The 25,059-nt window shown below is 37.4% G+C and overlaps 1 protein-coding gene across 1 annotated transcript; it reads right to left on the bottom strand.

Moving 5' to 3' along the window:
• Positions 1-1,158: 1,158 nt before the first annotated feature.
• vasna (vasorin a) lies at positions 1,159-22,625 on the bottom strand. The gene is made up of 2 exons (XM_077226781.1): positions 22,367-22,625; positions 1,159-5,173 (listed from the first exon to the last, which is right to left on the bottom strand). Exon 2 carries the CDS (start codon positions 5,138-5,140, stop codon positions 3,086-3,088), a length of 2,055 nt encoding a protein of 684 aa, XP_077082896.1. The 5' UTR covers positions 5,141-5,173; positions 22,367-22,625; the 3' UTR covers positions 1,159-3,085.
• Between the last annotated feature and the right edge of the window lie 2,434 nt (positions 22,626-25,059).

Genomic DNA, 25,059 nt, shown 5'->3' with positions numbered 1-25,059 from the left:
GCTGTATATCTGCCAGCGCTGACCTGTGTATGAGTGCAGGAGGGAGCCGTTTGAGCCATTATCAGACCCAACCATCAGTCTCAACTCAAGTTTCAGCCATCCCCCACCTCCCAATACCTCTTTACACTCCATCCACCTCCTTTTTCTACCTTCCTACACGTTGTGAACCCCTGCAACCCTGACCCTGTATTATCAACGCCAGCTTTTTTAAAATAAATAAAATTCCTCTTCGTCTTTTCCCGTTTCCCCCACTGAGCGCTCTATAATGGGAACCACATTAGACGTGCTGCTGCGTTTAGTTCTTAAGTGATTTAAGGCTCATTTTGTATAGCGTCCATTGGGATACTTTCTGTGTTTGGTGACAGACATCCACACAAATGTGCTAGGAATGAACTGCATGTTCTGCTCCAGAAACATTATTGTCTTTTTCTTCATTTCATCTCAAACTCTTTGTTTTGGATTCGATTAACTCTCTGGAGTTAGAGCTCTCGCTAAATTCATCATATAAGCCCAGTCTGATTGAAACATTGTCCTTCTGACACAAAATACAAACACTGCATTTCTGAAAGGAGCTCCATTCAGAAGGATTGTCTATTCAATTTCTCCATTCCTTCATTTTCAGGAATGAACAAAACAAGACTTAGAGTAGAGGCTGATTGGGACTCCAGTGTAAATAAAAGGGTTCTTGTAGTTCCCTGAAGGGGTTTGTTTTGCCATTAAATGCCTCCTGACTGTACATTATCCCACTTATGTTGGTGGTAACGCATTACAAGTATAACGCAAGTAATGTAATCAGATTACTTTTTTCAAGTAACTAGTAACATAACACATTACTTTTAAATTTACAACAAAATATCTGAGTTTCTTTTTCGGATAAGTGATGCAAGTTACTTTGTTTTCCCATTTATTGACTGACATCTCTCCTGTCCATATGTTGAGAGAAATTGTGAGTAAAAGGCCTTTCACACTAAGAGCGATTAAGCATCGCGAATGTACGTCACGACGACGCTCTTGAATCGAAATATTCTCAAAATGTTTGCATTAATTTAAACTAAAGCCTCAGAATTTTTTTTATTAAATTATAGCTTTCTGGTCATGCTGTTTGAGTTACAACATACAACCATAAAGTTTCAGCGGGGAATAACAGTCACAGAAGAGTGTTTTTTCCATTTTATTTTCTCAACAGACGTCACATTTTTCTTTCAAAGAGTACACATTTTAACATCCAAAAAAAGAAGACTTGGCTTCGCACACAACAGAAGAGAGTAACAACAAGCATCCCAAAGTAAGCATGGGACTTGAAAGCGGTTTTGAAAATGTTTCAAATATTTGAAGCCCCTCATGCTGTGTAAAGCTGTTCCTCTTTCCAGTTCAAATGTTTGGATGTGCTAGACGCTGACATCTTCAGCACACATACTGCATACGTTCACAAATATCTGAGGCGCAGGGCTAAAAAAGAGGCTGCTGAGAGTGGGGAGAATTTGACAATTGACCTTTCCTCACTTTGGATTAGAGTACTGGCTCCATTTCCCTTAACACAACTTTACTGCGCTGATAATGCTCATAAATATGCAATTCCACAATGACACATTTGGCTTGAACACTTTCATACAGAAAAAACACTCAATCTCCTTGCACATAGGTTCTTTTTTAACATTTATTTCTAAATTAAAAGGTTATTAAAGATTCAGGTAAAAGCCGAAGCAACTCGTTTCGCTAAACAAATCAAAGTTTTTTGTCATTGTATTTTTTAAATTATTCAGTACCCTATTTATCAAAGTACCACATGATACCACCACTGTACTGTACACTTTTGTAAGTTTTCATAGTCTGGAATAAACTGCGTTCAGCTCAGCAACATGTACAAAGAAAAACCTGGCTTTAAAGCCTTAACCAAGTTTGTCTGTGTTTGGGGCCCATGCAGTCTGAATTATGACTAGAGGACATTTTTAGAAAGCTGGCACGTCAAAAAACAGCTTTGTTAAAAGCGTTTGTTATCCATCTCCTTTTATAGTACTAGTCTGTTTGTTAATGTGTGGAATTTGTTTGAGGTTAAAAATGGCTGCGCGTGTTTATAGTCTTGCAAAGTGTTTCTTTGTCAAACGATTGCAGGACGGAGACTTCACACATGTAAAGTGAATTTGTATTAATTCAGAAGTAAAGACATTTTAACTTAGAGAAAAATAATGCTTGCTACAGTTTCATGTTTAAAAGTCAATACAAACACAACAACTAAACACAAAAAGGGACAGAAATGGCACTTAAAGGAAAGGAAATTTTTGTAATTTACTAACCCTAATGTCTTTCAAAGCCTGTGTGACATTCTTCCTGCAAACGGTACTTTTGTCATCCATGGAAGAAAATCATACAGGTTTGGAACGACATAAGGGTGAGTAAATAGCATAAAAGAATTTATACTTTTGGTGAAATTTTCCTTTAAAAATACAAAAATATAATAACATAACTTTAACAAAACAGCGTAAACTAGACAAAGTAAGAAAATGTCTCTTCATTATGTTTTTTTTTTCACAGCAAATCTCCTGTGCAGGACAGATGGGGTAGAGGGACAGAGGGATGCTTTGATGCTGTATAAAACCTGTTTGAAGCATCTTTTAAGAAGCTGATCACTTTCAGCTTCTTTAGGCACCTCACAGTCCCAGTGTTTCTGATCAGTGCAATTTTTTTTTCTGGACAAAAACAAGTCCAGGCGTCCAGGCAAGATGTTTGACTTCTGTCTACCACTTCCAGAGCCAGCTACACAATTAATGAGCTACCACTTAACGACCTGTATTCCAGCCTAGCAATACTGTGCTCATTCATGTCTGGCCACTTCTTAGAGTGAATTTCTCATTAGAGGCTGATATTTACGGTTATAAAAGGCACTTAAATTGTATCTGTAAAAAAAATGTAAATTGCAAATGCACCTGGTTTCAATACTGGCAGTCAGTTTAAGCGTTTGGCTGGGATGTGCTAAAATGTTCACCAACCCACCAGAGTCTATCTAGTGTCTGCATCGCACCTGCCTGCAGGAGTCATGGAGCACATTGCCCTCTGTGGGCTGGAGGTATGAATCCTAATATGGCTTTTACATGTACAAAGGTTTTGTACAAGCTACATTGTTGTTGGCTGGACACTGTCCTTGTATTAAAGGTGCTTCATATTCCAAGCTGTTTTGTGTTAAAGATGGGCAAGGGGTGATGTCGGGTTGTTTTGGATGCGTCAGCCCATTCTCTGGACTGGTTTTCACTCCCTCCAACTCCAGAGGAGATGTCTCATGTAAGTCCGTATCTACTGGAGCCTTGGATTTCCTCCTGCGGCGGATGACCACAACAGTAGCTACGATGGCAGCAACCATCACCATTGCCACAGCTACTACAATGGGTATGAGGGAGGAAGAAGGTTCAGTCGTGTCAACTGTGGGCCCATGGTAGAAGGTCGGGATTCCTGTGTGAGCCTCCAAGCAGGCACTAACTGAGACATGGACTGGCTCTCCCAGAGGGCTAGCACATACAGAATAGGTGCTGTTTGGCTGTAGCCCTCTAAGCGTGTACTCTGGGTAAGTTGGAGGCACATTCAGCTGTAGTGGCCGCCGGTCGGGGCCTGACAAGTTTCGGTAAGTCAGACGAATTCCACGGATGTGTGGTCTTGTGTGGATGTAACGGTGAAGGTCTAATGAAATGGAAGTGCTGGTTATGTGAAGAGAGCTGATTGTGTTGGGCTGGACTGTAGCAATGGTTTCGATAGAAATTCTAGGTGAAGGTGGGGGAAGCAGAGCTTCATTTTTAATCTCACAGTAGAGTCCTGACATTGAAGGCGGGCACAGGCAAACCACCCCATTTGAGTCAAATATGCATGTTCCCCCATTTAGACAGATACTGGGGGGGCACATAATGTCCTCTTCTTCAGAATCTTCTATGATTCTTGTGGGCAAGGCAGTGGTCTGGGAAAGAGGGAAGCTGTCTATGTCTGCTGACGGCATCTCACTTGGTGGTGCCGGGGGAATGGCGTGTGTTGTGCCTAATGGTGTTGTGGAGTTTGTGGGCTTGCTCGTAGTACTAATTGTCCCTGCGCTTGTTAACTCAATGGTTGTTGTGGGACAGCCAAAATCTTTATGCTCCAACTTTGCCAAAACCTTTCCCGAATTTATAAGCGGAAAGTGGCAACGAGTCTCCTCCATCCTCAACAGCTCTACATTTGAATCCTGCAGCCATACTGGGAACCAGGCCAGTGGGCAGAGGCAGTTGAAGGGGTTTTCAGCTGCGGTGAGCTTCTCAAGTTTGGGGAAAAAGTTGAAGAAGCCCTCGGGGAAGCCTTGCAAATTAAGGTTGCTCAAGTCAAGCTCTAGCAAGTTAACCATATTTTGGAAGTCTTCTTGTTTTAGGGATCCCAAGGGATTCCCGGTTAAATTTAGATTTCGTAGGCCTCCCATTGCCTTCAGTGTCGGTTGTATCTCTACAAGCAGGTTCTGTGAAACATCCAGAACATGTAGGTTTTCCAGGCTCCTTAGCAGCTCCTCGTTTAGACTGGTCAGCTTCAATCCAGCTATTTTAAGAGACTCAAGGTGTGGTGTCTGTAAATCTTCAGGTCCAAGGGGTGGGATACTATTATAACTAAGGTCCAAGTGGAGCAGCTTGGGCAGTCGTAGAGCTGGCAACACACTAATCTTATTGCCCTGAAGCTTCAGCTCCAGTAGGTTCTCCAGTCCCTCAAAAGCAGCTGGGTGAATGCTTTGGATGAGGTTGCTGTAAAGATACAGCCTTTCCAGTTTGACCAATCCAGTGAAACTGTCTTTGGAAATTTTTGTAATGCGGTTTGAAGAGAGATCCAGGTTGTGTAGAGAGGAGAGTGGGCTGAACACCCTATCCGGGATTTCACTGAGGGCATTCTGACTCAAGTCCAGCATTCCAAGCTCGCTAAGCTCTACAAAGTCCTGCTGTTGCAAGGTGTTGATGTTGTTCTGAAAGACATAGAGGTTCGTTGTGGAGGACGGGAGGCCACGAGGCATGTAGATCAAGTACTGCTGGACACAGAAGATGGAGATGCCGGGGATGCAATAGCAGTTTTGAGGACATCTGCTGCTCAGAGATCCACACAGTAAGTTAAACAAAATGAGATGAGACAGGGGAGATAATGGCCGCATTGTCGGTCAGCGTCTTGCCTTTGTGACTGAAACCTGTAATAGAAAAAACAGAAAACCAATGTCAAAACTAAAGTCTTTTTACTATTCATACTGTAAGAGTTTACACATTGTTAGGCCTTTCACAAGGGTGTCCGGCCCTGCTCCTGGAGGGTCACTGTCCTGCACAGTTTAGCTCCAACCCTAATTAAACACACCTGAAACAGCTTGCCAAAGTTTTCAGGACCTCTAAGGCAAACTTTCAGTCTGGTGTGTCGGAGCAGTTTGGAGCTCAATGCTGCAGGATGTGGAGCAGGATTGGACATCCCATGGCCGGCCTATGCAGTTCATTGTAATATTAATAAATTTCATTGTTTGATGTTCAGTCTTTTAAATAAATTTTTGTTCGCTTCTGCCTAATATACCCTGTTGGTTCTTTTGTTGGAGCTGTATACAATTAAAAATGTTGGTCCTCAAGCAAAACCAGTTTTTAACAATTGCTTTGCACGACTTATACAGAAACAGGCATGTTTTAAGCTTTTGTCAAGTCTTTGAAACTTCATCCCTACACAAAGAAAACAAGAACCACAGTAGGGCACAGTGATGTTGACAAACTAATTGTTGTGATGACCAGAATTGATCCAATCAAACTTTGATTATTAGGTTGCACAATTATTCCAGGTAAGAAAAAAACAAGTTGGTCTGAAATGCTGTGGCAGGAATCACCCATTTACTACATTATTGTATTGCTCATTAATAACTTCTGAATGAGTCAGAATGGCCACTAGCACCTTCTCAGTAAAAATGAATAAATTGGTACATGACTTCCCTGATGATTTGTGCAATGTAATGGAACCTTTTTTTATGGTCTGGTTGATGAACTTTTATCGTTATGTTCCTGCATTTTCTGAGATCATCCTACAATGGCTGTGGTATATGGCCCAGTTGACCGAATGTCTGTTGACCTGTCTTGTATTCAGTTTCACTCTTTCCACTGTTTGCTTAATGAGTTCATCCCAGAGAGTTTAGACCTCATCTCCGAATGTGTCCCTAGAGGAGCCCACCCAATTTCTCGACTCTTCACTGACACAAATAAGAATGTCTGAATATAAGTAGCTATTTAAAAGTGAAAAAATAAATCATTACTTGCTTTAGTGGCAGAAGGCCCTCTTTTATTTTTTATTTTCAATAAAAGTCCTTGTGTAATTTTTGTCTAATTGTTCAATAATCTCTCAGATGTCTTTGATTTGGTGAACAAAGCGATAACCAAGCCTCCCACCTTCTCCTTTGCTGAGGTAACAATGTGTATGTTTGTGAGTACAAAGAATAGTTTACTGTTCCAACAAGAGCCCTGATCGCTAAAGGGCCAGTCTATTGCGGGAGATGAACAACCATTCGTTTGACAGGTACACTCACTCTTTTCATCCTTTTTCTCCCCTGTCCGAGTTCCCTTTTGTGAGCCTCTTTTTCTCGCATCAACCATTTATCTTTTTCTCTGCCCTTTATTTCCCTCTTCCCCTTGAAGGACAATGTATTAGCTATTAGAAAGGCTTGTGATTATATTTGCTCATAGTCTTGTGATTATATGCTCACTCTGTTTGTTTTAATCTGATCTGATAATGTTTCCGTTGAAGAACACTGTTTGACTCAGTTGACGCTGTGGAACATGATATCTACTGATTAGCTGGTTCAAGCTATAGTCATTGGCTGGTCAGCCAGGCATCACTTTCCAAACATTAGCTTTCTGTAGCTGGTAAAATATACAGTATCTACCAGTAAATTGCCAACTGGGACCAGCTAGAAACCAGCTACCATGTTTCTAAAAGTGAACATCTTCTTTGCCCTGTGTTTAGCTGATGTGACATTCAAATTGGCTTAATTAGTTGAATCATAATTATTATGTGTATATACTTTTATAACTGTTTTAGCTGTAGTTTTTCCATATTTATTGTGTGTATAGCTTTGTCCTTCACTTTTTTTCGCAGCTCTCCGTTCCATCTTCCCTCTTGCTAAACACTGTGTTTGGACTCTCTGTAGGTTACTTGACTTTTGACAGAAACTAGAGCTATTTCATTAAAGTGGGTTGATACCTTTCATTTTGCCCTCCTTCCATTCTCCCTTTTTTCTCCGACAAGCACAATCCCACCGGCACGGCAGGAATTTTGCAATAACCCTAAAAATCCATCATCACAGGGAGCTATGGGGCTTCCAGAGGGTTTGACATTTCTCTCTCTCTCTCTCTCGCTTTATTTGTTTCAGGGTTCATGCATTTGTCTGCCAAACGTCTGTCACAACTGATTGCGTGAAAACAGGTTTGACGAGGGTGGCATGAGGAGCAGAACGAGGTCACAGGTGAAGCAGAGCTGAATGCCAGCAAAACACCTTTTGTTCCCTTCATTGCTCACACATCAAATTGATTAAATCTTAATCATTGATTAATAATAATTGCCTATAATTTACAGCATGGTTTTTATAAAGGGAGCGTTGGGGATGTGCACTTAAAAGAACAGTTCACCCAAAAATGAAAATTCTGTCATCAGAATTTTCCCTTCACTTTTCTTCACAAAATGAAGAAATGTTTAAAATAGTCAATGAAAATCTTTTTGGATTGAATTGCATTGTACAGACAAAAAATTCAAACATTCTTGATGACATGAGGGTCAGTAAATGATAACTGGACTTTCATTTTGGGTGAACTATCTCTTTAACAAAGTCGTTCTGATTATGACACTTTTTTTAATCCCACACAATGCATGCTTACACACACCCAAAAATGAACACACAGGTATTACTCCAACACACAGACACACACTCCCTCTGGGTTTGGCTCAGCTTCATTTTATTTATAAGCCATGAATGATGAATAAATGCCAAGCCGAATGAGAAACCAAAAAAAAAAAACATCCGTTTGCATTATTATTATATTTCTCATTACTCCTAAGTATGTATTTTTTAAATATTAGTTAGCGATGAAAGAGAGGGCTTGGAGAGGGGGATAAAACAAGATTTAGAAAGTGGAGAGACAAAATCTGAGAAAATATTGGGTTTTGTTTTTCAATCATTCTTTTTTATCCTTTATCCTTCCTTTAAACACTTCTTTTGAATGGCAAAGTTAATACAGCCGAAACGGAAAGCTTTGCATAAATCCTGCATAGAGACTGAAAGTTCTAGGTTCTAGAAAGTTCAGTACTCTCTGTGTGTGTGTCTGTGTCTGTGTCTCTGTCTCTGTCTGTGTCTGTGTCTGTGTCTGTGTCTCTGTCTCTGTCTCTGTGTCTGTGTCTGTGTCTGTGTCGGTGTCTCTGTCTCTGTCTGTGTGTCTGTCTGTGTGTGTGCGCGCGATGAGAGACCAGAGACCGTGAAAGACAGTTACTAGGGAACTAACTAAAATAAGTGGTGCTGCTGTCTAGAATATAAATAGTGTTACAGAAGCTTAGTTGTTTTATTTTTATTGTAGCCTAGTATTGGGAAGTGTGACTCGTGGCCTTTTTTTAAAATACATTTTAAATATTTAGCTAAATAGTGCTGTTCTTCAGTTTTCTTTTTTTACTTTATTGAAATGAGGGTTTTGGTATACTTTCATTACTTGTATTGATATAAATGTATCTTCTTTGATTAATACAGGGAAATAGTAAATACTGATAGTTATGTTTTCAAAGATACTGCCCCCTTTAAATTTTGTATGTATTTAGTAACCCATGTTCGTAGACTAGTGTAGACAACTATTAATGTTAATAGATATTTAGCTACCCAAAGGCTACGTTTAGCTACAGTTTTTGTTAGCTTGTAGTGTAGCTAACTATTTTTGTTCGATAATTAGCTACACTGTCTACAAGCTAGGCCTACTGATACAAATATTTAGCTACAGCTTTTGCTTATAGCTTGTGGTCTATCTTTTAATTTTTGTTAATAGCTTACAGTGTAGTTAATTATTTCTGTTATTAGATTGTAGTGTGGTTAAATATTTTTGTTAATAGTGTAGATAACTGCTTAATGTCAGTAGTTTGCAGTGTAATCAACTAGCCTACTTATTATTTTGTAGTTTAGCAAACAGCTAATTTGTAGTATAGCTTACTGCTTATTGTTAGTAGCTTAGTGTAGCTAATTACTTATTTTTAATAGTGTAGTAGCCTACTATTTTTATTAATAGTGTATCTTGTAGTGTATTTTACATTATTCTAAATAGTAGCTTGACTGTTACAGTTGACCTATTTTAAATGAGCTTTTAGCTTAAAAAGCTACAGTTTCAATATATGTGAAACACAGTTTAACATTTACAGACAGATGTGTAAGTGTGCGTTTCTTTGAATAACAATACTGTCCTGAAATTACTCACAGCCACGCACGCATATTGACACACAGATAAATACACATTTCCGTCAGCAACTCCTGAGTACAGCTGGATTGTGTTACCCAGAATGCATTGGGCCGGTCTCTCCGGGTGACAGCGAGATCCCATTAAGTAACTGTTTTGCGATTAGGGTAGGGGGAGGATTTCAGAGAGGAAGCCAAAAGAGAAACAGGCATCTGCACTTAAATGTGGATTCAATGTGGAGTGTGTACATGCCAGTAAGCGTCTGTTTGTGTTTACACATGCTTGAATCAAGCTCATGAGCATGTGGCTGATTTAAAATATGAAACAGATTCATCTGAGTAACTGTGATTTACCTCATGCTTCACTTCAACCACAACAGAAGCTTCTAAAACAGAGCCGGAGCCATTTTGACTAGCACTACAATTACAAATAAGATAGCTTCAGTATCTTCATTGTTTCTCAAAAAATGGAAGGAAGCCAAAGTTTCCATTCTCTCATTTAATCTTATTGATGAAACATAAATGAGATTAAATTTGAGAATGGAATTTTGCTTCCATTCATTTTTCTATCAGCAAAATCAAAATAGGAATGTCACCTCACCGACAATATCCCTATGTTCAGATTAGTTAGGATTTCTGCAGAAAACTTAATTCTTATCCAGTTCTTCTGCGATTAAATTATCTGAGCTGTGCTATCCACATTCATGCTACATGCTATACATTTACTGTATGTACAATTTTCAGCATTGGCAACCTTTTTTTTGTTTTGTATTTTACCCATTGGGAATTGATTGGATCATGAAAATTGACATTACATTCAGTACCATTACAATTCTGGGCTATTTTTCATTTTTAACAATACCCAATGGCATGCACAACCTGAAAATAGTTATGTTTCCATCCAAAGTTTGAAAATTTGAATTGGAATATAGTATAAAACATTTGCGAATCAAGTGGCGTTTTCATCCCATGTGTTCAAGAGAACAGAATCGTCACATCCTGGAAATTGCTGCAAAAAATCGGTAATAAAAATGACTCTTATTTTCCTACATCATAAATGACTCAATAAATGCTGTTATGTTATCTTGCGTTTGGATTCCTGATGTTTGGGAATGCAATCATGTGAGATGCTTCTGGAAGGGAATTAAACCAAATCATTCAGATGATAGACTTTGGCTCAGGCATTTAAGAACGAACAAACAAATTTTTATGCGCTTTTTTTTTTTATACGCACTTTGGCCGTTTTTTTTCTGCAATATCCCAAAATGTGCACAAAAAAATAGATGGATGGAAACATTGCTATTTTCTGACATCAGCAGATAAAGAAAGTTATTTCAGAGAGATACATAGTAATATAATTATTGGTTACACTTTATTTTGATAGTCTCCTTCAGACATTCTGTTGACTATACATAACGCTGCACCAACATGTCGACTAGTATTAGTACACTGTTATGGGTAGGGTTAATAGAATAAGGGATTGTGGTTAGTAGAATAAACTGACATGTTGCAAAGTTACTAATAGTCAATAGAATGCCTGTTGGGGGACCAACACAACACAATAAAGTGTTAGCAGACAGTAATTAGTTGACATGTAGGTGCAACATTACTTAGTCAACATAATTCCTAAAGGGGACCATCAAAATAAAGTGTAACCAAATTATCTTGTATTATACAAATTTTTGTTATATATATATATATAATATAATATAATGTTATAATATAATATATATTATAAATTGTTAAAAAAGTATATTATCTTGTGTATAAATTACATTAATATAATTATATTGATGAAAACATAACACCACAAATGAAGTACTTTGAGGTTAAAGAAACCATAAATCAAAATACTTAAGTATAACCTCCAAAGAACCAACCCAAATACACTATACAGCAAGAAATGTTCCTTAACAAGAATAGGGTTAGAAGTGGGAGGACTTAAACTTCTGCAAGCAATGTAAAACAACAGAAAAGATCCTTCATTTTCAAATAAGGTGTAATTAATCAATGTTACAATGACAAGAACCCACAATTTAGGTTTAGATTTCTTTGGATTATTATTAACCATAATTATGTCCTCCAGACAGACACACTCTCAAAAAGAACACAAAAGACACTAAAAAGGTGGCGAGTGTTTTAAATCAGACTAGGTGCCATAAAGGTATAACGTCCTCCCCCAGCTTTGCCCAGGGGCTCAGGCAGTTCAAGTTACAATCTCCTCTGTGTGCGTGTGCACACCTGCTAGCCATGCACATCGCTAGAGACACCGCATTTCTGTGTGAAACATGAGAAACTTAACAAGACAGTAGACCAACTTACACATGCCTCTGACACACGCCAGCCTGTCATATACTGTTAAAAAGGCTATCTATCTATCTATCTATCTATCTATCTATCTATCTATCTATCTATCTATCTATCTATCTATCTATCTATCTATCTATCTATCTATCTATCTATCTATCTATCTATCTATCTATCTATCTATCTATCCGTCAGTCCATCTACTACAGATGTAAAAAACTATGCGCGGTCAACTTTAGCATTTCTGGTTCGAGAAGTATTTTACGGGTGTGTTTAAGACCGACCTCATTTTGGTGTTCTTAGCATCCTTTTGTGCTGCACATATTTTTCTGAAGGGCTGCATTTGAAAGAAAAGTGTATTTGTGACCGGATTAGCCATAATATGCTGCTGCTATGACTAGCATGTTGTCAAGTGGCATAATATGCAGCCATGGCATGTGTGTGCATGATTCATATTCACTTTTGAAGTGCATATGATTACAAAAAAATACAGTTGTCCAATAAAAAATATCTAGACATCCATAAAACAATATGAAGTGAATTCCAATACTTTGATAGATGGCATATTAGATAAGTAAATGTATCTGTATATCATTGAATGACAAAAGCAACCCTTCTCTCAAGCCTGTATTGTCTTACCAGTGAACAAAGTAATATCAAAGATGGCGACGTCCATAAAACCTTTAACACGACAAGAGTCCAGTCGACCTTTGAGTTCATGTCACATCTTTATTAAACGACAGAGCGTTTTTATGTGGTGGAGAGCGTCGTATTTAAGTCGAGTGCAGAACACAAAACTGAAGGTAGCAACTCATATCTCCGTCGCCGTAAACGTTACACACGGACACGTTTGAGCAGCGCAGAGCGGCTCTCTCACACTGTATGACGTGACAGACAACTAATTGTCCAGTCCGGTTCCGTTCACACAGCGTGGGTTTTCCGAGAAAAGTCATGAAAATTTACGGGTGTGAGTTCAGTTATAGTACGGTTGGCACTAACTGAACGGTGTCTGTGAACGTAACCATATTAAGGACTCTAATACAGAACGGATAACTGTATCCTGCTGCTATGTGAACGTGGCCTTAGAATTCTCGTTAATATTGTAGGCCTACCAATTAAATGTACAATTTGTCATTTATCTGTTTGCTATAAAGGGGAAAGTGCACTTGCATTGTTTTGTGATTAATGAAGAGAGAGGCAAAGAACTGTTAATTCTTGTCTATACATGTCTCTTTCCCTCTCTGCAGGTTTAGTTGGTTCAGGACAGGTTCCTAGTATTTTAGCTCAGTTTTTTTGGCTTACTTTCAAACCAAATCGGTGTGTAATAGAGTGAAACATAACAGCTTTCACATCTATCAAAGAAAAACAAACACACACACACACACACACCATATGAACATATTTATCTGGCTATGGTGAACAGTCATACACCTGCTGAAGCAGCAAGTTATTCAAGTTAGCACGTTCTTTTGTTATTCGTTGTGCTACGTAACACATAATGGGTGTCATAAAATTGAAAAACGTTGTTGGCCTGATGCCATTGATCAATTCCATGACTCATACGCAAGTACACAGATTTTAGGTGCAAGTGTCAGTGTTTAAAACGGGTTTGCAGTCAAAAAGTTCAGCAGACCTTATCAAACCTTTACTCACATTGCATAGCAACAACCAAAAACTGGTGATTGAAAAACCATTCCATACTTTGACCATACATCAAATTAATTTAAATATGAATATGAATTGAATCTGAACCTGAAGTCAAACGTGAATTGAATTGAACCCATGAAAAAACAAAAAGAGATGAGAGTAAACCATAAAGACAACTGCATGGAAATCATTTGAATTTGAATATGAAACTGATGAATGTCAATGAGAAGTGAACTGAACTGAATTAATCGAAGTGAAAAATTGTATGGAAACAGTTAAATTAATTGGAATTTGAATATGAATTAAATTGAACTGAGTGAGAGAAAACTTGTTTGGAAAACTTTTGCATGAAAAAAAGTCATGCCAATTAAATAAGTACATTTGAATTCATTTGAATTTTCATAATTATTAAATGTGAACGTGAAGTTGAATGTGAATTGAACTGAGATGGACCGAGAGAAAAACTAAATGAGATTGGAGTAAACCATAAAAATGATTGCACGGAAAACATGAGAAGTGAATTGAACTGAATTAAGTGGTAAAAACTACTGCATAAAAAAACACATTTAAATTCATTTGAATTTGAATTGGATCTGAACATGAATTGAATTAAGCAAGTGGGAGAAAAAAAACATTTTCGAAAATGAAAAATCGAAATTAAAGTGTTTTAATTTGATTATAATGAATGTAAATGACAAGTGAATTTAACATTCTTAAAAATAAAGGTTCTTTTTAAGAATCATGGGTTCCACGAAGAACCTTTTACATCCATGAAACCTTTTATTGCACACAAGTTTCTTTAGATTTTTTAAATGTACTTAACACCAAGGAAAAAAAATGTTATTTTAAGAACTGTTCAATTGAAGGAACCTTTATTTTTATGAGTGAACTGAATTAAATGGAGTAAAAAAAAATGCAAATGAGTCATGCAAATTAAGTACATAGAATTAATTAAATTTTTTAACATGAAATAAATGTGCATGAAGTTTAAAGTAATTAAATTGAATGGAGCAAAAGAGAGAGAACTCGCGGCTGGGACATGCTGGAACAACTCGCCCCGCCGCCCCCTTCCTACCCCGCAGGGGGTGTCCTGTCTTCTGACCAGCTGTGTCAGCTTGAGTGTTTTTCTGTGTCAGGAACTCTAAAGACTTCAGTCTGTCAGACCAGACCAAATCTCAAAGCACATTAATCAAATAATCACATTTGTGATACTGAGCATGAGATCTCCTTTGTTGAAAAGGTCAGATATTCATGCAACTCAAGCGATGCTGTCTTTAAAGCAGACTAAAAATCGAAATACTCCAAAAACCGTGTGTGAAGCGCTGTTCAGAGCTCAACACCTCAGGCCTGAATAACGTAGCCGATCTATTTGCAACCGACAGCCCATTAAAACAAATAAACGAATGTTGGTTCCCCTCCAGTGAGGACGAGGTATGCTGGAACAAGGCCTAATCGGTTTCTTTGCCTGCCTGTCCCGGCCTGTTTGTATCGCGGTGACATTGAGGGCCTCTTTGAGTACATTTACCTCCTCCGAATGACGTAGCTCTTGCTTGTAATGTGTACATGGTTTAAGCGTGGCTTAAGTAACTAAAAACTAGGGAAGTTCTCCATCAATCTCCAGCATACTACTCTGTTTTGTTTACTGTTGCAGCTCACTGAAAAGCAATGAAAGACAGTGTGCACAATGTGTGTGTGCGTGGGCTTATCTGATCCCATCCTGGCAGTCTGCTGATGAATTTACTCCGGGACAGTTCAATTGTGTCACTGATTGATTTAAAGTGTGCACAGCCAGAACTAATGTATAAGTGACCTCAGTGTAACTCTTTCAATTTGCTTCTGTGACTTTGCTGTATGAATATGCACATTGATTAGCCAATCATCATAACAGATGTCATTTACATCTTAAAGGGATAGTTCACCCTAAAATTTACATTCTGTCATTTACTCAATCTAAGTCAGTAGGGTCCAATTTTTTTAGGATCTTGTCGTATTTTATTGTATGGATTAAAAGGAAAACTTTGTGTTCCACAGATGACCGACATTCTTTAAAAAAATATTTTGTGTGCTGCAGTGTTGTAATTTTTAAAATGTTAAAATTTTTCAGTGAACTATCCCTTTAAAGCTAAAAACAGCCTGTTTATTTTAAGTGCAAACCAATATACAGTGTGTATATATACAAATGAAGTCTCTTATGCTCACAAAGGCTGCATTTATTTGATAAAAAAAATACACTAAAAACAGTAATATTGTGAAATATTATTACTATTTAAAATGAATATTTTCGCATCATTACTCCAGTCTTCAGTGATCCTTCAGAAATCATATACTGATTTGCTGCTCAAGAAACATGTCTGTTTATTATCAGTGTTGAAAGTTGATATTTTACTTAATCTTAAATATTAAACTTAATATTTTTGTGGAAACCATAATACATTTTGTTTTCAGGATTCTTTGATGAAGTTCAAAAAGAAGTCCAAAAGAACAGAATTTATTTGTAATAGAAATATTTTGTTAAATTCTAAGTGATCAATTTAATGCATAACAAATTACTTTTTTAACCTTTGAATGGTATAGTATATATAGTTATTTAGCATAATAAGAGAATAACTGTAGGTTAATGGCCAATATAAAACATTATTTTTTTCTGACCTGTCAGTGACATGTGCATGTTTTATAAATGTTTTGTAAGAGCTTAATGTTACAGCCTTAATATAACTCATGTATCAGCCAAAGTAATCAGAGAAGCAAATCCCTTTGATCAAACACTGCTCTCCTGAGTGCCTGCGTTTGAAGGAAGGTAGACGGATGTTTGCTGTTCTTGACTTGTGAAAAAACTGAACACCACCCAACAGACGCAGCCAAAGGACATAATTCTCTCACATTCAGAAAAAAAAGACATTTTAAAAGTGGAAGAAATGCTCTTAGTGATTTTCTAATGCAGCTTGTATCCTTAAAGTTGAAGAGTATAATGTTTTTCCCCCACAAAAAAAGCTAAATAATGATTGTTTCCAAACAGGTTTCCTGAGCACTCTATCCACAGTATTCCTGCGCCCCATGACGCTTTGCGCGAATTATGGGTGTAACTTCCGTTAAGCTGTAAACAATCAGTGAAAGACTAGCTCTGGACGCAATAATATATTTTTAAACCGTGTACGATGACTTTACATTATTCTACTTACCCTTCAACCATTGAACATTAAAAGGACATTTAAAAGTGTAAAAGCATAAACAAGGTACTTTCAAAAGACCATGAATAATCTATGAAAAAGTATCTTTCCACAGCAAAATCGGCGGTAATCTGTATTATGTAACATACGTTGCCTTAATAAAAAATAAATGTTTAACTTCAGCATTGCGTGATTCTATTTTAAAGTGATTTCAGTCATTTTGACAGATAATAAATTGTAAATTTACCTGTGAAACCAAACCTGGAAAGAGACGTGCAGGATTTGGGGAGTATTCCAGTGAATTGGTATAGGCTTCATCGTAAATTAAATCGGGAGAACAGACCACAAATGTGCAGTATATGTTGACCTTTATCATACTATTACAGCGAAATTCAAAAGAAAAAAAGAAAAAAATCATGAGGAAAAGAATGCAGAGCTCTCACTATAGATATTCTTGTTATAACCTGTCACGTTAAAATACCAAGTGTTACGTTATTCTGATGTTATTCTTAGATAAAACATGAAAGAAAACTAATAGCTCATTAAGTCAAACTGACGGATCAGCTTTATTTGTAAGGCAACCTTATGATTTGAAATGATTCGTTTCAGTCTTTTTGAATGGGAGTTCCCCAAACCGGAAGTGCCACCCATAATTCAAAACGCAGTAAACTCGTCAGGAATAAGGTGGATATCTACTCTTCTATTGGCTGGAAACGGATAGCACCGCCCTCAAACTCACACTATTGGTTGAGCTAGTGTTGCTATGTGCCGCTGGTCATGATGAGCAAAAAAAAAAGAGTAATGTTTTTAAAAAGCACTACTGAGTGTTTATACTTTTCAGGGGATTCAACCAATGAATGCCTGTATAGTTGTCTCTGCTGCATGTTAATCTATAGGGAGTAGGTTTTATGTTATTAAGTATATTAGTGTAGCATGCAGTCTTCTTGCTTATTTCTAACATTTTCTGACCTCTGTTATGATTTATATGTGTGTTTATATTTCTTTGTTGCTCTTGGCATTGGTTCTTGCCTTCACTCCGCTCATAATCATTCAAACAGCAGGGTTGCAATCTAAATTGTGTTTTTACAAGTGGACACCACAAAAGAACCTACATAAAATAAATCCTAAAAGCCACAACATGAGATAATACAGTATTTGAGCTTTTCTTCACCAGCGTCCTTATCTCTTGTCAGCAGTTTTGGGGGAAGCTATTTTGAAACACAGCTCATAATTCAAAGTAGTTAAACTACACTCAAGCTACTCTTATTTAAAAAGTAGGGTTACACTTTATTTTAAGGTGACGTAGTTGCATTGTACTTACTCGAATAAGTACTGAGTAATGTTAATTAACTACATGTACTTAGTATAGAGTTACGGTTAGGGTTTGGTTTTCGGGTTAGTTACTTGTAATTATGCATAATTTACTGTTATTTCAATAGTAAGTTCATGTAGTAAGTAATGTGTAACTACGTCACCTTAAAATAAAGTGTTAAAAGTAGTTAGCTAGCATTGAAGTACTTTTGGAATTACTTAAGGGGGCAGTATCTTTCAAAATATAATTATCTGATTATATCATTTATAATATTTATATTTATTACGTTCAGACACCCAAATAAAAAATATGAATTATTAAACATCAAATCAAGTATTTTAAATAAATTTATACTAGATGCATATAACTAAAAAATAGAATATCTCAAAAACATAGTAATGAACAGCAACATTTAAATAAATATTTTAGTATAATGCCTCTCTGAAAAAAGCTTTGTAGCATTGCTAGTTATTGAAGAAAACGTCATCCATTCAACTTCATAAGTCAGTTTTTGACTAAACAAAGATACAATTTTCATCCTAGAGATTATGGAGAACATGGAGATTCTCTCCCATACGGATTCCAACATGGACATTTAAATATTCCTGAAATTAATGTTTATATAATTATTATTTTTTATTCTTGTTTCTGGTTGTGTTCCAGAAAAACTAATCATCCTACAGTTGTAATCGAAATTATTCAACCCCCATTGCATATCAGGTTTATTGGCAAAATTTACAGACTTCCAGCTGTTTGCAATAAATAAATCAAACAGAAGTAATTGAAATGGCTCAACACAACAAATGTTTCAAGTCGTTTCCCCAAATTCAACTGAAAATGCCACTTTTAGTGACTTCCACGGTCTCAAAATTATTCAACCCCCTGAATAGAATCCCTCTATACAGCACAAATCTTCAAAGCTTGTTGTCTCAAGCACACCTGATGCAACTATTCAAGGGCTTCATTAGTTGGACCAGGTGTGCTTGAGCTAGAACACATGAAATATCTGAACTGGCTAGGTTTGTTGAGTGTCACGTTTCACTGCATGTTAGAAATATGGCTAAGTAAAAAGAACGGTCCAAAAAGTTAAGAGAGGATATCATCGCCTTTCACAAACAAGGAACATGATACAAAAAGATAGCGAAGGCACTAAATATTCCTAGAGACACCATTAAAAGCATTGTTTGCAAGTTCAAAGTTAAAGAAACAGTGGTTAAACTACCTTGGACAGGGCAGAAAAAGTAAGCTATCAAACGCTGCAACCAGATTTCTGAGAAGGCAGGTTCAGAAAAACCCTTGAGTGACTGCTAAAGACATACAGCAAGTCTTGGTGGCAAGGTTTCAGGATTTTTTTACAGGCCCATATCTGCAAACATACATAAATATTTAAACAGATTTTTCGGGTAAAATTTGCTGAATTTATTTAAAACAGTAGCTGAAAGCATAATAAAATTAGCCAAAATATTTGCTAAAAGAACATAAGGTGCAGAAAATATCAAACTTTTGAATGACAGGTGTTTAAATTGTTCTGAGCTCTCTGACACTAATAAGGTTGCATGTTATTCCATTGTGTCAACTTTAATGCTCCTGTATTGCAATCCTTTGTTTAGCCAACACTTCAAGGAGGAAGAAACCAAAGAAAAAATCAAATCCCATGTTTTAGGAGGAGGGCTCATCCTTTGGCAGTCACTACTGCAACAGATTTTGGTGATTTTGAGTGATCAGTATAATCCAAACAACAAGCAAAGCGTTTCTAGAGTTTCCATCTGACCTTTAACAAAAGCCAGTGTCGTAGTCAAGACACAAAAGCCCCAATCTTTACAATCAAAGTGCTTCTAAATAATCCTCAGATGTCAGACACTTGACTCTACCTCTCAGCCCATAAGGTTGTTCTTCACTCAGCATCTGCACACACTTATTCCTGCTCAGTGTGTCTTAACGTCCATCATGCAGTTATTAACTGTGACTGGGAAGCTCTATCTGAGATACTCCCCTATTTAGTTGTCATGGTGGCATGACCCGAGCACTTATTAGCTGACCCTTGGGATTAGTCCAAGCCTAACCAGGGGGGGTTAAGCCTTCACCTCCGAATGCCAACTCTAACGTCCCACTAGTCCCTTTAATTAAATTGCTGAGACACCGTGTCAGGAATGTTTGCTTGTGCTTTTTGCTTTCTCTCTTTCTGTATCTCTGTCTTTGCTTTTCTCATACGCTCGTCCCTTCTTTCGTAGCCTAAGTGCCCCCTCCGTTTTTACCTCTCCTGAACGATGACTGGCAGACTTCCAGCTAATCTCTAACTCTGACCGAAACAAAGCGAGAAGAACTTGTTAACATGCTTACTACAGATATTATCTCAAACTATATAAGGAATGCGGCCCAGATTACTAATGACGGGTCGGATTTAACTCGCAGCTGGGTTCTTGGTCTGCTCTGACATCATTCATAAACAATATTTTACTAAACAAACAGATAACTTGGGTTTGCTGCTCAAAGGGTCAGTGGAGTGCAGAACGAATGTGGTTGTGCAATCTGTTAAACTATTGAAACTTCATCATTACCAATAAAAGTTCTTTAGAGCATTCTCAACCTCTCAGGTTCTCCTGGAGAGTATGCAGAGTTCATGAGATGCTTATATAGTTCTTTAAAGATTAAACATGAATAAACTTCAGAGCAGCATATTGATTTCTGGGTTCTTGGCAATATGGTTTCTAAAGGACTTACTATAAAGAATGAAAAGCAAAAGTCCTGTACACTCTAAAAAATTAAAGGTTATATATTGGTATATGTGGTAAAGAGTTTAAAGTGAGTGACATGCTTGAAATGATAGTTGCGTAGACTGTCAATGGAGGGATTTGTGTTTTGAAGATGAATGAAAGTCTTGCATGTTTGGAACAACATGAGGAGGGTGGGTAATTAATGACAGAATTTTCATTTTTTGGTGAACTATCCCTTTAACATCCTATATAATGGAAAAAGGTTATTCAGATGATTAAAATGTTCTTCACAATATGAAAAAAGTCGTTCTTTTAAGCACTGTCCACTGAAAGGTTCTTTGAGGTACTCAAAATTGTTCTTCTATGGTATCGCTACCTTATTTTTAAGAGTGTATTCTAAAACCTGAATAACTTCACAGATGCTACACCACCTCATATGTTGTGATAATCTAGTGGGTATTTAAAGGTTGTGACCATTTTAACATCTCCCTCAGACCTCTAACCAAAGGAAAGAGGCGCACAGCTGAGGAGGATTTCCAAACCTATTCAGAATCACTCAAATGAATGGGCAAAATCTCAGCATGTCACTCAACCCTTGATCCAAAGTACTTCTTAATAGAGTTCTCCACAAAAACTTTCTCCTCAACTTGTGAGATATCTTTGAAGCAATGAAAATAATGGGTTTAAAAGCTGGAATAACTGGGCATAATCTTCTTTACACCCTGTGCAACTAAACTAATTACTACTCACCCGTTTAGATGTCAACAGCTTGGGATGAGCATACTGTATGTTTATCACAAGCGAGTTACCATAATTTAGCAATAATGTTAATGCACAAACTATTTTTTAAACCCTCTTATATTTTATTTTAACCCTATACAACAGTGGTGCAAACTACATTATCTTGCATTAATAACGAAAAAGCCAGTAGCCTTCAATTGGCCTACTTTTAAAAGGACTATTTTAAAAGGAATCTCAGTCAATAGTTTTTAAGATTTTGTGTGTGTGTGTGTGTGTGTGTGTGTGTGTGTGTGTGTGTGTGTGTGTGTGTGTGTGTGTGTGTGTGTGTGTGTGTGTGTGATATAGATTTGTGTAAAAACTGTTTATAGTGCTTTGTTTTGTAGATGTAACGACCGATAGCCTACTGAAAGTTGGTGTTTTTGACACATCCATATGGGTAAAACACAACAATTAAAAAACGTAATTAGGGATGTGAGCCCCACCAAAACCCACCATCATATTCGCACAGATAATGCAAAATAAAACAATATCAACGATTAATAATATAATAGCCTATAAAAGTAGCCTATATTGTACTGTAAGATTCACATCCTGTGAAACCTAATATGAAACTCGCTGTTATGATTTCGTTTTGTTTTGTTAGTTCTATTGCAGGCTATTGCCGCGGGATAGTGAGATAAACAGAATAATATTCCCAATCAATCATCGCCGACTTGCACGATGGTATATTGACTTGGGTTGCCACTTGCCAGTAAAAAAAACTCGTAAAAATTCTTTATTGAAAGTAGCCTACAAAGCTCACGACCAACAGAAAGCAAGTTCAGACATTTTAACAGTTCACTGACAAAAATAATTCCCTAACAAAATAAACAAAAGTTCCATAAATAAAACTAATTCATAATTATGAATTTACTTGTCTTTAGACATTAAATGTGGCGGGCTGTCACGTTTTGAGGCAACCCACACTCCGTCTTTTAAAGTTTTTTTTTATGTTTACATTTTGTCATTTTTAGCCAGTGGCAATCTACAAATCGTTTATTGCAATGCTTACCTGTAAAACTTCGAAACGTGAAGCACGCGTGTGTTGTTTTATCCACAAGACCGCGGAATAAAAGAATGAAGCTCAAAACTCTTGTATGGTCATTCCCTTAAACAGGAATAATTTCTCCTGAAGGCAAGCTTTGACACACACCATATGCAGCGATCCGTGCAGGTTGCGTCCAGCCAGACGTCTGAACTTTAGGAAAACAGTGGTGTTTTTACTGAATGGCAGGAGCGCAACACCTCCAGAGTTTTAAGAAGGAGGAGCAAAACTCTTCAGGCTTGACACAACTCTCCGTCGCCGGGCTGTGGCAACAAGGGGTATGTAGGCTATACCGTACTACTCCACATGTAGTCTGCAGTATAGGCTACATGGTGCAGTTTGGAATGGAATAGAATAAAATTAGAATATTCTATACAAAATGCCATAGTTTAAGAGCTTATTCACCCAAAATGAAAATTATTCCATAATTTAGCCTACTCAGCCTCAAGGCATAGCCTATGACTTCTTCTTCCAGCCAAACACATTTGGAGTTAAAAAATATCCTGGCTTTTACAAGCTTTATGATGGGAGGGAATGGTAGCCTATCTGAGATTTTGAAGCTGCAAAAAGTGCATCCATCCATCATAAAAGTAATCCATGTGCGGCTCCAGGGGATTAATAAAGGAATTCTGAAGCAAAGTGATGCGTTTTTGGTAAAAATTTCTATATTTATAACTTTATAAATAGTTCTGGGCGGTATGACCAAAATCTCATATCACGATAAGTCATCGTTAACGATGTATATATCACTAGCCTACTTGTAGTTGAAATTATTGTTTTATTGTTACCATATGGTAAATTGTTCTCGCTTAGTAGTTTTTTTGATTATCAGTTTGCTTAAAGGAATAGTTCACTTAAAAATGAAAATGTTGTTATCATTTACTCACCCTCAAGTTGTTTCAAACCTGTATGAGTTTCTATTTTCTGCTGAAAACAAAAGAAGATATTTAGAAGAATGTTGGTAACCAAACAGTTGATGGACCCCATTGACTTCCATAGTATTTTTTTTACTATCTACTACGGAAGTCAATGGAGTCCATCAACTGTCTGGCTACCTACATTCTTCAAAATATCTTCCTTTGTGTTCAGCGGAAGAAAGAAATTCAAAGAGGTTTGAAACAACTTGAGGGTGAGTATATGATGACAGAATTTTCATTTTTAAGTGAACTATCCCTTTAAAGAGGTCCTATTATGGCCTTTTACGAAGTCTTGATTTTGTTTTTGGGGTGTACTAGAAAATGCTTTCATGCTTGGTTGTTCAAAAAACACATTCTTTTTTTTCACATATTTTACATTATCACAGCACCTCTCTTCCCAGTCTGGCTCGAACACGCTGATTTTGATGAAGTCCCTCCTTCTAAAAAACGAAATTTTTTGTCATTTTCTCATACATTATAGATATGATGTTATCAGGGGCGGTATTGTCCCGCTGGGCTGATGTGCTTTTCGGGCCCTATACATCTCATCCTTTTTTCTTTTCTATAAAATCTTCTTTTCCATAAAACTTTGTTTTGTTTTGCTTAATTGACAGTGCTTGGTCTTTGCGCAGGCATAAGGCATTTGTCAAAAATAGTCAGCGTAGGATTTTTTTTTCTGATTGACCGGCCCATGAAATCAGCGGTCCACTGGTTATTTTCTTGATTGACACTGGGCTGGTACAAACACATCTTTAAACGCCTCCCTCTTTGGGTGTGCAATATAAGTGTGCATCTGTCAAAATAGTCAGAGAGATAGGGAAGAAACACAAGGGAGGTGCCGAGAAATTGTGCGAAAAAAACAACAACAACAAAAAACAGGCCCTTCAGTGATACAGATATGTTTTCTGCAGCAGCAGCAGGGCCTTCATCATCTCCCGTGGCTGATGATGATAGTGTTGGTGATGCCAGCACCGACACACACGGAGAGAAATGAGGCTGCGAGTGTAGAGCCTGTGATAAGCAGAACTGCTTTCAAAACATGAATTTACCTTTTGATAAAACTGAGCCAAAAACACAAGTGGTGGACAATCTAGATGTTTTGCAAGATTATGGCGATAACACTCCAATTAAATAACGCTATAACGTCACAGTGTTTCCGTCAGAACGGCTAGTAGCCTACTGGTTAAGACAATTAGCAGATCTTTAAGCTTGTTCTTTTATGTCTTCCCTGCTGCTTTTTTATGTATCTGATACGTTGTCTTGTTGAAATTGAAAACATTATATTATTCATCAACAATAACAGTGAGTCAACTGGCAGTATTCATGTTTAGTTCGTTATTTATTCCATCCATTTAATTAATGTTATTGTTATGCTAATGCAACGTATAGCTTGTTTTAGGATTCATCGCTGTGGAGTATACAGTTTTCAAACAAAATTCTGAAGTTAATGTGTCAACTCTCACTCATACCTGCTAACTCATTACATGGCCTAAGTGGTTTTAAGAGGCGCTGGTATACTACAGATTCAAGTGTGAGTAAAGATGAGTGGTGTGTTTATTGGCGCTTTTCCACTGGATGGTACGGCTCAGTACGGTTCGGCTCGGCGCGGCACGGTTCGGCTCGCTTTGCTTTTCCACTGCGTGGTACGACTCGGCTCGGCACGGCTCGGCTCGCTTTAGCTCGGTTGCTTTTCCACTGCAGTTAGTACCGCTTCAAAGTGGGTGGGATTATGACTGATCGTTA

The sequence above is a fragment of the Siphateles boraxobius genome, unplaced genomic scaffold (assembly GCF_051911475.1).
Source record: "Siphateles boraxobius isolate OS27281-9 unplaced genomic scaffold, OSU_SipBor_1 13, whole genome shotgun sequence".
NCBI lineage: Eukaryota > Metazoa > Chordata > Actinopteri > Cypriniformes > Leuciscidae > Siphateles > Siphateles boraxobius.
Note: the sequence above shows the minus strand (reverse complement) of the source record. Positions and strands in the feature narration are given on the sequence as shown.

What these genes read in the sequence shown, in the direction of transcription:
- vasna (XM_077226781.1), bottom strand. Translation starts at nt 5,140, where the DNA reads ATGCGGCCATTATCTCCCCTGTCTCATCTCATTTTGTTTAACTTACTG.